The sequence below is a fragment of the Rhinichthys klamathensis genome, unplaced genomic scaffold (assembly GCF_029890125.1).
Source record: "Rhinichthys klamathensis goyatoka isolate OS25496 unplaced genomic scaffold, OSU_Roscu_1.1 h1tg000216l_1, whole genome shotgun sequence".
Taxonomy (NCBI): Eukaryota; Metazoa; Chordata; class Actinopteri; order Cypriniformes; family Leuciscidae; genus Rhinichthys; species Rhinichthys klamathensis.
The window spans coordinates 1,669,656-1,685,000 of record NW_026606741.1 but is presented as its reverse complement, the minus strand read 5'-3'; the positions used below and the strand labels follow the sequence as shown (position 1 = coordinate 1,685,000).

At 38.2% G+C, this 15,345-nt stretch overlaps 1 protein-coding gene across 1 annotated transcript in view; it reads right to left on the bottom strand.

Annotated features, from left to right (window-relative positions):
- The window catches only part of cwf19l2 (CWF19 like cell cycle control factor 2), a 47,344-nt gene that overhangs the window by 4,508 nt on the left and 27,491 nt on the right, over positions 1 to 15,345 (bottom strand). The window contains exons 10-14 of the mRNA XM_056264134.1: positions 14,396 to 14,611; positions 13,310 to 13,447; positions 3,603 to 3,815; positions 2,302 to 2,418; positions 1,835 to 1,990 (exon numbers count right to left, since the gene is read on the bottom strand). Coding sequence (XP_056120109.1) covers positions 1,835 to 1,990; positions 2,302 to 2,418; positions 3,603 to 3,815; positions 13,310 to 13,447; positions 14,396 to 14,611 — 840 coding nt within the window. The remainder of the gene's footprint in view (positions 1 to 1,834; positions 1,991 to 2,301; positions 2,419 to 3,602; positions 3,816 to 13,309; positions 13,448 to 14,395; positions 14,612 to 15,345) is intronic.

Here is a 15,345-nt window from a genome sequence, read left to right as displayed (position 1 = left end):
AGATAGATAAATAGATAGATAGATAGATAGATAGATAGATAGGTTCATAGACTGATTGATTGATAGATAGATAAATAGATAGATAGGTTCATAGACTGATAGATAGATAGATAGGTTCATAGACTGATAGATAGATAGATAGATAGATAGATAGATAGATAGATAGATAGATAGATAGATAGACAGATATATAGGTTCATAGACTGATAGATAGATAGATAGATAGATAGACTGATAGATAGATAGATAGGTTCATAGACTGATAGATAGACTGATAGATAGATAGATAGATAGATAGATAGATAGATAGATAGATAGATAGACAGATATATAGGTTCATAGACTGATTGATAAATAGATAGATAGATAGATAGATAGATAGATAGATAGGTTCATAGACTGATTGATTGATAGATAGATAAATAGATAGATAGGTTCATAGACTGATAGATAGATAGATAGGTTCATAGACTGATAGATAGACTGATAGATAGATAGATAGATAGATAGATAGATAGATAGATAGATAGATAGATAGATAGATAGATAGATAGATAGATAGACAGATATATAGGTTCATAGACTGATAGATAGATAGATAGATAGATAGATAGATAGATAGATAGATAGATAGGTTCATAGACTGATAGATAGATAGATAGATAGATAGATAGATAGATAGATAGATAGATAGATAGATAGATAGATAGACTTGAGTTTATCCCGGGAACGAACACGTCACAATATTCCTCATTATAATAATTCATACGCAGGATTTTTATGATTTTGTTCAAGTTTTCAGGGAAAAAAATTCAACAAAAATTACGTTTTTGTCGGAAAAAAAGGAGACAAAAAAACTAACAGACTGTTTTCAAGGCGCTACAAGCATTCATGCATACGGTTGCCAGATTTCAAGACTGTAAATCCCCCAATCTGCTTATGAAAGTGTCATTCAGTCGAGTAAACCTGAGATCAAGCCTTCTCCAGTGATGAACTGTAATAAATCCAAACATGAATCTCCACTATTTACATTTACATTTATTCATTTTATCTGACGCTTTTATCCAAAGCGACTTACAATTGTTATATATATCAGAGGTCGCACGCCTCTGGAGCAACTAGGGGTTAAGTGTCTTGCTCAGGGACACATTGGTGTCTCACAGTGGATTCACAGAGTGTGTGTGGGTCTCTCACACCAAAGGCATGTGTCTTATCCACTGCGCCATCACCACCCCTAATATAGTTGTGGTTGCTGAATAAATGCACTTATGCAACCTCTGTGTGACAATGCAAAGTCTTTGTAAATTGGAATTATTGGATTAGTTTCAATTTTTGAGAAACAGACGTTCTCTTCTTGGTTTGAGTGTGTAAAGTGCTATAATTCTGATAAAATGTAAAAATACATTTGTCAAATAATTTTGAGCAAAATAATTGAACCATTATTGTTTTCTCACGTGCAATACGTCTTTTTATCTCATTGTTTTTAATTTTTATAATCTTTCTTGTGTCTGTTTGTATCTTGCATTTTTATTATGATGTTTTTATTAGTTATTTTTCATTGTAAAGCGCATTGAATTGCTTTGATGGATGAATTGTGGTATATTAATAAACTTGATTTGATTATGCGTCATGACGAAAATGCTCACACATTTAGTCGACTAAAACTTGGACAAAGGGCAAAGTTGACTAAATATGATACAAATTTGACACAGGACTAAAACTAAGACTAAATCTAAAAATAGCTGACAAAACAAATCCTATTAATGGTTCTCTAATAACATGCCACAGCTACTGTTGTGAGGGTGTTTGTTCCAAGTGTGTGTGTGTGTGTTACCTTGAAGTAAATGGGTGCCATGTCTCCGAGCTCTTTGGGCATCGGCACACACTCGTACACCATGTGCAAGTGTCTTTTCGGATTCATATGAGTCTCCAAAAACACACAGTCCAACTCCTGAGACTCGAACATGCGGACCAAAGCACGACGGAACATCTATAAGAGAGCGATATTAGAGAGAAATCTGCTGTGTGTGTGTGTGTGTGTGTGTGTTCTTTCCAAGCTGTCATCTAGAGATACAGGTCAAGATGTCGTATAGAGTTACTGATCCTGAAATATGTGATATTGGTGTTAAAATGTGTGTTTGGGACTGAGGGAAAACATGTCTGTATCATTATGTATTATAAATTCATCATTATATATTGAAAGATGAAGGAATCTACATTTATAAATTTACTGAACAACATCTGAGTGGAGTTTGCCAGTGCAGAACTCGCCATAAACGCTTGTGTTTGTGATGTTTGTACCTGTATTTCGCTCCATATGTCCTCGTCCAGGCCGGTGGCCGCTGTGTGATGCTGGATGGGAACGATCAAACAATGACCTTCGGTCAGAGACACACTGTTCGGCAGACACAAGTACACCTGCGAGAGAATCACACACACACGTCAGAGCTCAGAACAGCGTTCAAGCTTGCGCATTAATGAGGACAGCTTGCTAAAACCTAGAGCCCGTCCCGCAGCCTGTCTTCTGTCATCCCAAACACACATGGACAAGCTGAGCATCTGGGAAATCCTCTTACACACCCCGACACACACCACACGACACGGACAGGCTGGCGGAGAGATTAGTCTTTTTTTGCTGAAGATATACTTTTCTGACAGCATGAGCAAAAGGGTATTTAAGGCAAATTATTATGTGTGTGTGTGTGAATGTATGTGAGTGTGAAAGTATGTGAGTGTGTGTGTGTGTGTGTGTGTGTGTGAAAGTATGTGAGTGTGTGTGTGTGTGTGTGTGTGTGTGTGTGAGAAAGTATGTGAGTGTGGAGAGTGCATGTGTTTGTGCAAGTGTCTGTGTGTGTGTGACTGAGTGTGTGTGTGTGTGTGTGTAAGTATGTGTGTGTGGAGAGTGTGTGTGTGTGCGTGTGTGTGTGTGTGTGTGTGTGAGAGTTTAAGTATGTGAAACTTTTGACCGGTACTGTGTGTGTGTGTGTGTGTGTTTGTTTTTGTGATATATGAGGACACAAATGTGTATAATGACATGCATATTACACTGGTATTACAACTTACACGTGATATATGAGGACATTGCATGTGTCCTCATATTTCAAATAGCTTAAAAAACATAAAAAACAATGGGTTTTTTTTTATGTAAAAATGCAGCATGTCTCCTGTGATGGGTAGGTTTAGGGATAGGGGCAGTGTAGGGGGATAGAATATACAGTTTGTCCAGTATAAAAGTCATTACGCCTATGGAATGTCCTCATATATCACAAAAACAAAGCTGTGTGTGTGTGTGTGTGTGTATGTATGTATATATATATATAGGCCAATGAATCGGAAGTCTTGTATGTTCTATGAAAATACCTACTTCTGCACAAAAGAAGATGGATATGAATATAACTGCAAAATATATTGGAAATATATTATTGTCAAGCAATAATTCATATCATGTGCATCTTAGAAAGTCAATTTCCTTCTCAGTGTCAACAGATATTTAACTCAAATATGATTCAAACGTGATTCTCTAAAACCCCTCAAACTTATCGCCAGTCTTCCAGCACGCAGAAGTGTTTGTGGTAAAGCTGCAGTGAAACACACACACACACCTTGCTTCCGACGGCTGTGATGAGATGTTTGGGAAGTTCAGGACTGTCGAAGCAGTGTCTGCATTTGTCCATCCGCCCCGCTAACCTCCGCGTCTCCTGCACCGCTTTATTCCTCTGCCGCTCTTCATCTCGACCCGCTCCTTCCTTCTGCGCCGCACTCGACACAAACATGTCGTCCAGCGTGTAGTTATCGCCGTCGGTCTTCCCCATCATCTGAGAGACACGTCCATTAACAACACATTCACAGAGCACACTTTTAGCATTAACGGGGTCGTTATACGCTAATACGGGAAATACGCTAATACGGGAAATATATTCTATACAGGAAATACGCTAATACGGGAAATATGCTAATACGGGAAATATGCTAATACGGGAAATACGCTAAAACGGGAAATATAGTCTATACGGGAAATATGCCAATACGGGAAATATGCTATAGGGGAAATATGCTGATACGGGAAATATGCTAATACGGGAAATATGCTATACGGGAAATATGCTGATACGGGAAATATGCTAATACGGGAAATATGCTATACGGGAAATATGCTGATACGGGAAATATGCTGATACGGGAAATATGCTGATACGGGAAATATGCTAATACGGGAAATATGCTGATACGGGAAATATGCTGATACGGGAAATATGCTATACGGGAAATATGCTAATACGCGAAATATGCTATATGGGAAATATGCTATACGGGAAATATGCTAATACGGGAAATATGCTGATACGGGAAATATGCTATACGGGAAATATGCTAATACGGGAAATATGCTGATACGGGAAATATGCTATACGGGAAATATGCTAATACGGGAAATATGCTATATGGGAAATATGCTATACGGGAAATATGCTGATACGGGAAATATGCTGATACGGGAAATATGCTATACGGGAAATATGCTAATACGGGAAATATGCTATATGGGAAATATGCTGATACAGGAAATATGCTATACGGGAAATATGCTAATACGGGAAATATGCTGATACGGGAAATATGCCATACGGGAAATATGCTGATACGGGAAATATGCTATACGGGAAATATGCTAATACGGGAAATATGCTAATACGAGAAATATATTCTATACAGGAAATACGCTAATACGGGAAATATGCTAATACGGGAAATATGCTAATACGGGAAATACGCTAATACGGGAAATACGCTAATACGGGAAATATATTCTATACAGGAAATACGCTAATACGGGAAATATGCTATACGGGAAATATGCTAATACGGGAAATACGCTAATACGGGAAATACGCTAATACGGGAAATATGCTAATACGGGAAATACGCTAAAACGGGAAATATAGTCTATACGGGAAATATGCCAATACGGGAAATATGCTATAGGGGAAATATGCTAATACGGGAAATATGGTAATACGGGAAATACGCCAATACGGGAAATATGCTATAGGGGAAATATGCTAATACGGGAAATATGCTAATACATGACATATGCTAATATGGGAAATATGCTATAGGGAAATATGCTAATACGGGAAATATGCTAATACGCGAAATATGCTATAAGGGAAATACGCGAAATATGCTATATGGGAAATATGCTAATACAGAAAATATGCTAATACAGGAAATATGCTAATACGGGAAATATGCTATACGGGAAATATGTTAATATGGAAAATATGCTATACGGGAAATATGCTATACGGGAAATATGCTAATACGGGAATATGCTAATACGGGGAATATGCTAATACGGGAATATGCTAATACGGGAATATGCTAATACGGGACAGTCCGTCAGTAGTCGTAGGCGGAGCATGAGCAATATGACATCATATTGCTCAGAAAATCCAAACGGCTTGATTATTGAGAGTGTTTAGACTTTTTGACGATTAAAAAAATGAGTGACTGGATTTTTTTATTGTGGTGTGGTGGTTGTGTCCACACACTGCAAACATCACATAAAAGTGAATTTTGCATCCGATGACCCCTTTAAAAGGTTCACTTCACTTTATTCGCATACAGACTTTTATCACGAAAGGTTCACTCTGTCCTGCATGTCTGTGAGTTTAATCTTTTAAAGGCTGAAAGCTGCTTCAGGACAGAGGAAGGAGAAATGTTTTATGAGATCTATAAATCCCTGCTATACTTGTACTTTAATAGTAAGACAAGTACGTACTAGTAAATGCAAATCTATCTTTTATTGGGTCACAGATCCTCTTAAACTACAGCAATATCGGTCCAAAATACTTTAGAATTAGTACATTATCTTGCACCCTTTATATACTATCTACAATAATAATAATAGCAAATTTTATTTATAATGTGCTTTTCTAAAACCCAAAGCGCTACAGTAAAATAAAACAAAAAGCAACAATAAGAACAATATAAAAGTTAATTGAAAACAACCATAAATAAATTAGTCTTAACCAACTTTTTTTTACTATGTAAATTAATATCAATATACGATGATTCATTGCACCCTAATTATTATCTTCTATGATAATATGCAAATTAGGGAGGAAAAGAGGTCAGAAAATGAACAGCCATAAATATTACTATTGTAATTTTACAGTTATTATTATGTATTTTTCCTAAATACTTTTAATTTAATTCTTACAGTGAAATCACAATAGTAATATTTCTTATTTAGTTTTTTTGTAGTCATTTTTATATTTTTATTTAGTAATAATAATGAATATTATTAGACTAGTATGCATCATCACAATAATTTCATCACAGTTGGTTCTTCATTCTATTAATGTTAGTCAAAGGGAGATTCTCAAACTTAAAATATATTTTTTAATTAAAATAGGAATTATTATAATTAAATAATATTATTTTATAGCCATACTGATATATAATAAGTAATAAAAAATGGCTAAATTGTGCAGCAAACGTTGGTTTGATAAAAAAAAAAGTACCTTTTACAATTCCAATTTGACTAATTATTACTAATCAGCAAAAATTGCAACTCGATTTTTTTATGTGATCTGATCAGATCTGTGGGCAAAAGGGGTCTTAAACCCAACTGTGGAGTAGCGATTGGATTGGTCGTCAGGAGTCATGTGATCTGACTGCGGATTTACTGCTGATTGCTGGTAAAACTGCGGGTCATTATCTGGAGTAACGTCCAGAAAACAGCAGTGGCAGATGTGACCAGGCCACGGGGATTACGCCAACAGTGTGTGTGTGTGTGTGTGTGTCACGCTCTCTTCAGACACCAACACACACTAGAGTGAGAGAGGCTTAACGGTGTGGTTCAACAAGCAGACAAGGAGGCAATGTATCCGTAGCAACGGGTGATCTGTGTGGGAGCGTGTGTGTGTTCACACTGGCATGTTTGATTGACAGATGGAGAGGAGTCGAGGTGAGAGCGAGTGTGTTGGAGAGTCTGCATGAAATCAGACGAAACTCTACATTTATTCTCTGCATTGCTGCTTTCTCCGGCTAAGAGAGTATGACAGACCAGAGAGTTTGAGCTTAGTGTGTGTGTGTGTGTGTGTAGTTCTGTTGGTTATTGTCTGGATTACATGTACAGCACACAGGAGATGCTGGATATTAAAGAGAGGCAAAAAAGAGCAATCACAAGAAAGAGCAGATATTACAATAACTTCATCACAGCTGGTTCTAGATTCTATTACTGTGAGTCAAAGGGAGATTTTAAATGATTAAAATTAAAATGATGAATCAAATTATATAATTATTAAAAAAATAGTCAAATTAAAAAAAATCACTAAGCACATTTCATTATGTAAATAAATGCAAGCGAGAAAACTATTTGCATTTTTAGTATGCAAATATTACATTGCTGATGGTTATATTTCACATGTTGGACACTCTATTAATGTCAGATGTATAACTTTAATTAGAGATGCACCGATTGATCGGCTGGTGACCGGAATCGGACGATTTTCACGTGATCGGCGACCGGCCGGTCAGTCTGACATGCCGATTTTATGCCGGTCAAATGCACTCGGGCGCCGCATGATTAACATCGCGCAACATCAGCATCACACGTGCACACGGAACACACATGTAGGAAACCTCGTGAATTACGACCGTTTCACACCGCAAGCGTGAGCAGCGGGGTTTTTTTTTTCTTCGGCGTGCATGTTAATCAATGAGTGCATTCACACCGGGAGCCGGAGCAGCGCGTGAGCGTCGCGTGAGCAACAGTGAAGCGCGGGTTTCGGCGCCGAGTCTATTCTGCTCGCGCTCAATTAAAGTGAAAGCATACTTTTGATTGACAAAATAAATATGATTTCACCCCAAAAGTGCCCAAAATGCACAGAATTTGCACGTCTGGTGTGTTTTAACAAGAACTGAAGTAGCCAGGCTATGTCAGAAAAGAAAATTAAGACTCAAAAATATTTATAGAAAATAACTTGTTTTTATTCCCAATCGTTTCCCTGCACATGCTCCACTTGTCCTGTTTAGCCTGGCTGGACATGTGTCAGAGTCAAATATAACTTGCCATTGATGTACAAGTGATTGCAATAGGCCTGAAGTGTGTGTGTTGAGAAATAGATAATGCAAGGGTAGGCTATATTTATTTTATTTTTATTTGTTATTTATATATTATTTTATTGCCATTACCTGTTTTCATACAAAAGTTTAGTTTGCTTAATATATCAATTTTTTTTAGTTGGATATTGGATGTGAAAAGGAAATGGTTCTTCCATAACACTGCACTTTAGATGTGTGTGGATTTCCCACACCAGGAGTAATTTATATAGTCCTATTTTATAGCGATTATCTGTTAAAAAAATGTTCTATGCAAAATGTTCTATTAAAGAGAAGATAGAAAATAAATATTTGTGTGTGCTGTAAAGTGGTTTAAAAAAAGGAAATCGGAATCGGCTAAAATCGGTATCGGCAGGTCAAACTCAAGGAAAATCGGAAATCGGAATCGGCCTAGAAAATTGTAATCGGTGCATCTCTAACTTTAATCTTATTTTTTTTAACCTCTGGTGCTGTTCTGACTATTTTTGACTGAAACATTTTACTTTTTTTTTTTTTTTTACTTCATCGGAATGGTTTGAAACTTGGTTTTGGCACTTGTGTGAACAAGAAAAAAATAAATAAATCACGGACATGATTCGAGCCTAAATACTTTGATTTTCTCACAGTTTCAGAGTAAAACGTGTTTTGGAAAATATACTTCATATAAAAATGTTAACAAAATATTTTTTTTCCCTTTTTCATAATAATAAAGTTCAATGAATTTTTAGTTTTTGAATTTTTTTACTTTTTTAACTTTTCACATCAGCAATAATCTGCCAAGTGTGATCTCCAAAAAGAGACCCAACTTAAGCCTGTGCTTGAGATTTATGTTTAAGTTTGGAAATGACATTTTCAGATCTATGCTCAAAAAGTGATTAACAGTTAATAAATGGTTCATAACTATACCATAAATAAAATTTAGTACCATCAAATTTCCTAAAAATACAAAATATCAAATAAAAAACGATATTGAACTAAATAGTACATTCATTTAGTTGAAATAAAAATAAATAATCCGGCCATTTTTGACCGCCACGCGAAGAGCATAATATTTAATAAAATGATGACCACAAAGCAACAGATGCAAAAAAAGAGACCAAGCACATTTCAGTATGCAATTTCAAGAAAAAAACAAACAATTCGCCTTTGGCTAAGCCCCGCCCCCCTTAGTTACTGTTGCTACGTCCGACAAACAAACTTCATCTGGGCTCTGGTATCAACATGGCTTATGCTGTGACAGCTCTTCCTGCTGAAATTTGATCAAACTTTTATAAAGCAGCAAATAAAGTGTCCGATAGAAGTAGGCAAAAGGGGCTGCAATATACGTTCGAAGGCTATATTCACGACATACAGGTGAAACGCAAGGAACAACAAGGCATCCAAATAGAGGCAAAAGCATACCGGTCACAGTCAAAATATGAACCACCGCATATCCTACTAATGGAGACGGAGGCTGGGACTAACAATATCTGTTCATGCAAAGCTCTATTCACTTCTATAATCGTTATTACACAGCAAACGGACTACGCGAGTATAACGTTGTATTTATTAGCAGCGTGTGCTAGACGACACTTGTCAGGATTTGACTTCGGTTTGGGAAGGGAAAAAACGCACACCCCCCTCCAACCTCTCTGGGAAACGCGTATCTGTGTTACAAATGCCCCAGGCACAACGTTTAACCATATTTCTGATAAAACTACGACGGTAATAATAGCCTGGCGAGACCAAAACTATGAGACGCCTGTGTTAAACTCAATGGAGCGCTGTGAAAAAGTGCCGGACCTCTGTGGGAGCTCGTTCTTGGCTGCGCTGTGATTGGTCAATCTACATTCTAGGGTGTGGCTTAGCCAAAGGCGAATTACATCATGCAAATACCATAATGATGTCACTGGGCTGTCAGTTAGATTTTGAATAACGAACATTCCGTCAGTGTGATGCAGACGTTCTAAACATGATCTGCCAAACAGTTTGAATAGACACTGACATTAAGCAGCTCCAGGTGAAACGAAGGCAACAATGTCAACAAAGACGAAACTCAATGTTTGAGAAATAACAATACAGTGCCCTGCGATTACACTAACTAACACTCAGTTTTGCCTTCTGCTGATGAAACTGGTGAAATAAATATATTAATAACACTTTTAGCTGCTATGTTATGGTAACTTGGCAGAGAGAGAGAGAGAGCGAAGTGCCGCTAAAATGTGCAAATGTTTGTCACTTTCATATTTCTCGTCTCCATGGCGACGGTGACGTCTTAGTTTATTCTAACAGATTTTGAGTAGCCCTGCCCGGTTTAAAAGTCTGAGATGGGAGATTGATCACAGGAATACTGCGGCTTTTACCGCCACCATCTGCTGATGCCAGTCTGGCTCACGACGAGAGATGAGCACTGGGAAATATAAGACTGTCTCATTTCTGACACACTAAGCATTCAAATCTTTTTTTTCCAGAAACTACGAAAACACTGGAAAAGGAAAAATGTTTAGGCCTAAATTTAAGATCATTTAATCGAACTGCATATAACATGTACATCCATTTGGACGCATTCAATGTAATGCAATGCATTTTTAACTGTATATTCTATACATAAATATATATAAATATATTTAAAGTCCCTGTAAAGTCAAAATTAAGTATGTGTTCTGAGTTTCTCACACCACAGAAAAATGTGTTATTAGTCACCCAGCCAAATTTGAAAGATAAAAAAAGCCAGCAAGTACATAAAATAAGCTATCAAAATCTTGAAAAAATTAGCAGTATTCTCTGCTCTCAAACGCTGGGGGCGTGTCCGCTGGCTGTGCTGAAGCCACGCCCACTCGCGGGAAAGCTGCCGTCGCCACACTCAACTCTACAGCCGAAATGGATGCTCGCACGGTGGGCACGCACTGCCGATGATGGCACCAGTTGTCGGCGCGACTGGAGGATGAAGGCTGAGGCGGGAGTCGGTTCGGCCCCATTCACCAGTAACAGCGGATTATCAGTGAATCCCAGTTGTCTCTGATGAAAGTTTATAAAACTATCCCGTGTAAAATGATCACTTACAGAGGTGGGTTTTGGCGGTGATCCTCAGCTCTCCATCAAGGTGGCTCTTCACAAAATTAATCCACTTCTTCTTGATGTAATCGTTTTTCGGAAATGTAAATAAGGACACCGATCTGTTTTGTACTGATCCGGTGATCGCATCCAGGTAGTAACGTTACGCATTTCCGTGACAAAGGCATAGCTAGCTAGCAATCTGTAGGCCGTTACTAATAATAGTACTGACAGTAACTCGCGAATGAGCGGCAAACTGATGTGAATGTGCTCTATAATATTGTTAGGAGCGGCCAGCCTCAGCGGCTTTAGTGCATCATCAAGTAGGGGCGTGTCCAGGAGCTCAAGGGCTCCAGTGCGTCATCGAGTCCCGTTTTAGCCCCGCCCAGAAAATCCGGAAAATAGCAATGGTGAAAAACTGTTTAACGGTCTAACTCCACAATTCAGTACTTCACAGTTCACAGTCTTTGTAATATGTTTATTCAATACATTTCTAACATTTATAATGTGTTTAGAATTTTTTTTTGAAATTGCCTTTACAGGGAGTTTAAATGAACAGATTCATTGAATTAGATGATTATCTAATTCAAATCAAATTGATGCACCCCCGTTTCATCAATGTATGACTTACAAATATGCATACCATAATGTTCAGTAGTTGTTTATATTAAAACTGTGCAAACCAAATGGATGTCAATTTTATATGCATATCAAATGCATAAATCTTACATTTATAAAGAGTTTTGGAGTGTATCTCACAGGAGACAAATCAAATGTGTAGTCATTATATTTGCTGCTCAATTGCAAAAAAATTTTTTTTTATTGCATCTCATCAGTACTCTCATAACAAATATTAACGACCTCCAGTTGCTTTTTCACTGCAAATGTTTTTATGAACGTCCGTTTAGAATTACAGACTTTAATTTATCGATGGAAGCTTGTTTCCGCCACAGAATAAAAAAAAAAAGAAGGTAATTGCGACTTTTTATCTCTCAATTTTGACTTTTTTTTCTCCGAATTGTGTGATATAAAGTCGCAATTGTGAGTTATATCAGGTTTTTTTTTACTACATTTTTTAAATTAAAGCTCAAACTTTATATCTACTAATATCAAACTAATATGGAAGCTTGTTTCCGCCACAGAATAGACAATATTTTTATCTCATAATTGCAAGTTTATATCTCTCAATTCTGACTTAACTCGCAATTTAGACTTTATATCTCCCAATCAGAGTTTCCGCTAGAAAAAAATGGTGCCGGTCAAAGTGACCGGCAGAGGTTTCGTTTAACGGACATTTGACATGTGATCTTAATTTTAATCAATGTTTCATCAACAAATTTGCCTGGATTAATAAATAAGAAGCAAATATAGTGGACAATATAATCAGTTCACGGAGGCGCTGGCGCGTGCACACTTCTCTCTATAGGCGCGTTCACTACTGCGAAGATGGCGAGTCTGCATCGTCAACTTTATCAATTTATCAACTTTATCAATAATTCAAATGTTTCATGCATAATCATTACTTTCGCCGGTTATTTGTGGCAAGCTTTATTTCAGGTGTTGCGTGATATCTCTGCGCCCAAGTAGCAGTGCTTCGCCTGTGCTTCCAAACATGCATTTGCCCACCTATCTAAATGTAGGGGAGACCGTGAATAACCCCAATTTAAAAATAAATGGAGTGTTCCTTTAAGGCTAGCCTGCCCGGACCTGGCCATATTTGAAACGTCTCACTCAATCGTTCGTTGTTTAGGTCTATATTACAGCGTTCTAGCCGTGCGCTTTATTTGAAATGCAGCATGCGATGTTTAATAACTTTCAAACAGTAGAGCCTGTTAATTTATAACATAGCCAAAGGTCAGTGTATTTTTGCTTTATACATTTTAGGCGTATTCTCAAATTCATATTGTGTTAGGGGGGCGGGATTATTACGCAATTTTAATCGGACAATTTGACCGGAGAGATTTAATTTTGTCGGACATTTAATTTTTTTCCCGGCCAATGTCCGGTAATTACCGGACAACGGAAACCCTGCTCCCAATTGCATGTTATAAAGTCAGAATTGCGTGATATGAACTTGCAATTATGAGATAAAAATATTGTCTATTCTGTGGCGGAAACAAGCTCCCATATTCATCAGTGTCTGGTGTGTGAGAGGATGGGCGCTCACCTTGGCGGCCATGCGTGAGTAAAGAGCGTTCTGGTCCTCCGCAGAGCTCATCTTCTCCCGCCTGACCATCTCTCGCAGATCCACACCATCATCATCCTCAAAGTAGCGCACGCGCTCGCCGCCCTGATGCGTCTCAACCTATAAAGACATCACACGAGAGGAGAAAATGTGATTGAAGTTGTTAATTTAAACAGGACCTCTAATGCTGGTTTCCATGTTCATCTTTCTTTAGTGTGTGATGTTGCCGTTTGAGTTCTTCTCTATATCAGTGTTTCTGAACTCCTGAAACGCCTCCATTGTAGTCTTGAGTTTCCTCCGGGAACGAACACGTCATAATATTCCTCATTATAATAATTCATACGCAGAATAAAGGGGCGGGGCCTGGTTGAGTTAGTTAGTAGTGTGTTAAACTGGTGGTTATGGGAAGAGCGGGACATTTTCCAAACACACTCGAAGCGCTCGACCAATCACAACACACTGATCCAGCCAACCAATCAGAGCACAGTGTGCTTTTCAGAAGGCGGGGCTTCACAGAGACAGGAACTAAACAGAGCGTTACTGACAGACTGGGAAGAGAGGTGCCGCAACAATGGAGAATATGAGGGAAATAATGTGTTTTATGAACATTCAAGCATGAAAATTTATGAAAGCTCGTTTCCGCTACAGAATAAAAAATAAAAAAGGTAATTGCAACTTTAAATCACTATTCTGACTTTTTTTCTCAGAATTATATCTCGCAATTCTGACTTTATATCACACAATTGTGAGATATAAACTTGCAATTGCCAGTCAGTCTTTTTTTCCTTAGAATCAGACTTTATAACACACAATTGCGACTTTATACAGTATCTCGCAATTCTGACTTTATATCTCGCAATTCAGAGAAAAAAGTTGCAATTATCTTTTAAAATGTTTGTTTTTCTGTGACGAAAACAAGCTTCCATAAAAACCTGTTCTAGTAGAGCCCAAAAACAAAATCAAGACTACGTAAAACAGCATGATAGGTCCCCTTTAAAGTAAATAAACTCCAAACCAAGAACCAAAGGAAGCAAAATCACATGGAAACAACCTGAGTGTGTGTCTCACCGCTTTCCGCTTCCTCCGTCCTCCTCGAGGCTCCAGTGTCTGCGACAGGGCGTTGACCGGCCAGGCTCGTCCCGACGGGTCGGTTCTGAACAACACCACTTCCTTCTCCGAGTCGGGTGGTGCAGACACTGGTGTGGTCTGGACTTTTCTCTGAGCTCGGCTCTCTTTGGCTCGACGGGCAGCGTCCATCTGAGCGTTCAGTTTGTCCACCAGCGCCTGTGGATATTCACACACAAGTTTGACACAATGTTATTTTCGTCAACGATGACGATAACGAAATGATTTCGTTGACGCACTTTTTTTTATGTCGATAACGCGACGATGACTAGCTAAAAATGGCTCTAAGGTGACTAAAACATGACGATACGTTTTCGAGTTTTCGTTGACAAGACGAGACAGAACGAAAATGACTATAAGTCTGACGTTCGCAATGCATGTCATTTCTGCCTATTTTGCGTGAAATCTTTCTGTTTTGAGCTAAAAAAAAGTATCAGCAATGCTGCCGCTTCCTATCATTGTTTTGGGTACCCATGCCGCGCGCGCACCAGATTCCACACAACAACACACCTGCGGCTGCGGCTAGTCACTCACCACACATCTTCAAAGGACCATGGCGGCGAAGCCAATAAACGGGCTTGGTGGTCGGAAACGACGAGATGATTTATGGACATACTTTCAGTTTCAGTATAATCCAGCGGTTCTCAAAGTGTGGGCCGCGCCCCACTGGCGTGACAGGTCTCCTCCAAAACGGGAGGAAATTTTCCGTTGTATGCCTTTTTATCTTTATTCGTTCATGGCGAGTCCGCATCGTCAAATTCATCTTTGTAGCGACACCGAAAACACCAGTTTATTAATAAACAATTAAATGTATCCTTGCTATTTTTTTACACATTCGTAATCATAATCGTTCTTTGTGGCAAGCTTTATGCGTGCGGTCGTGCGCTTGAGTG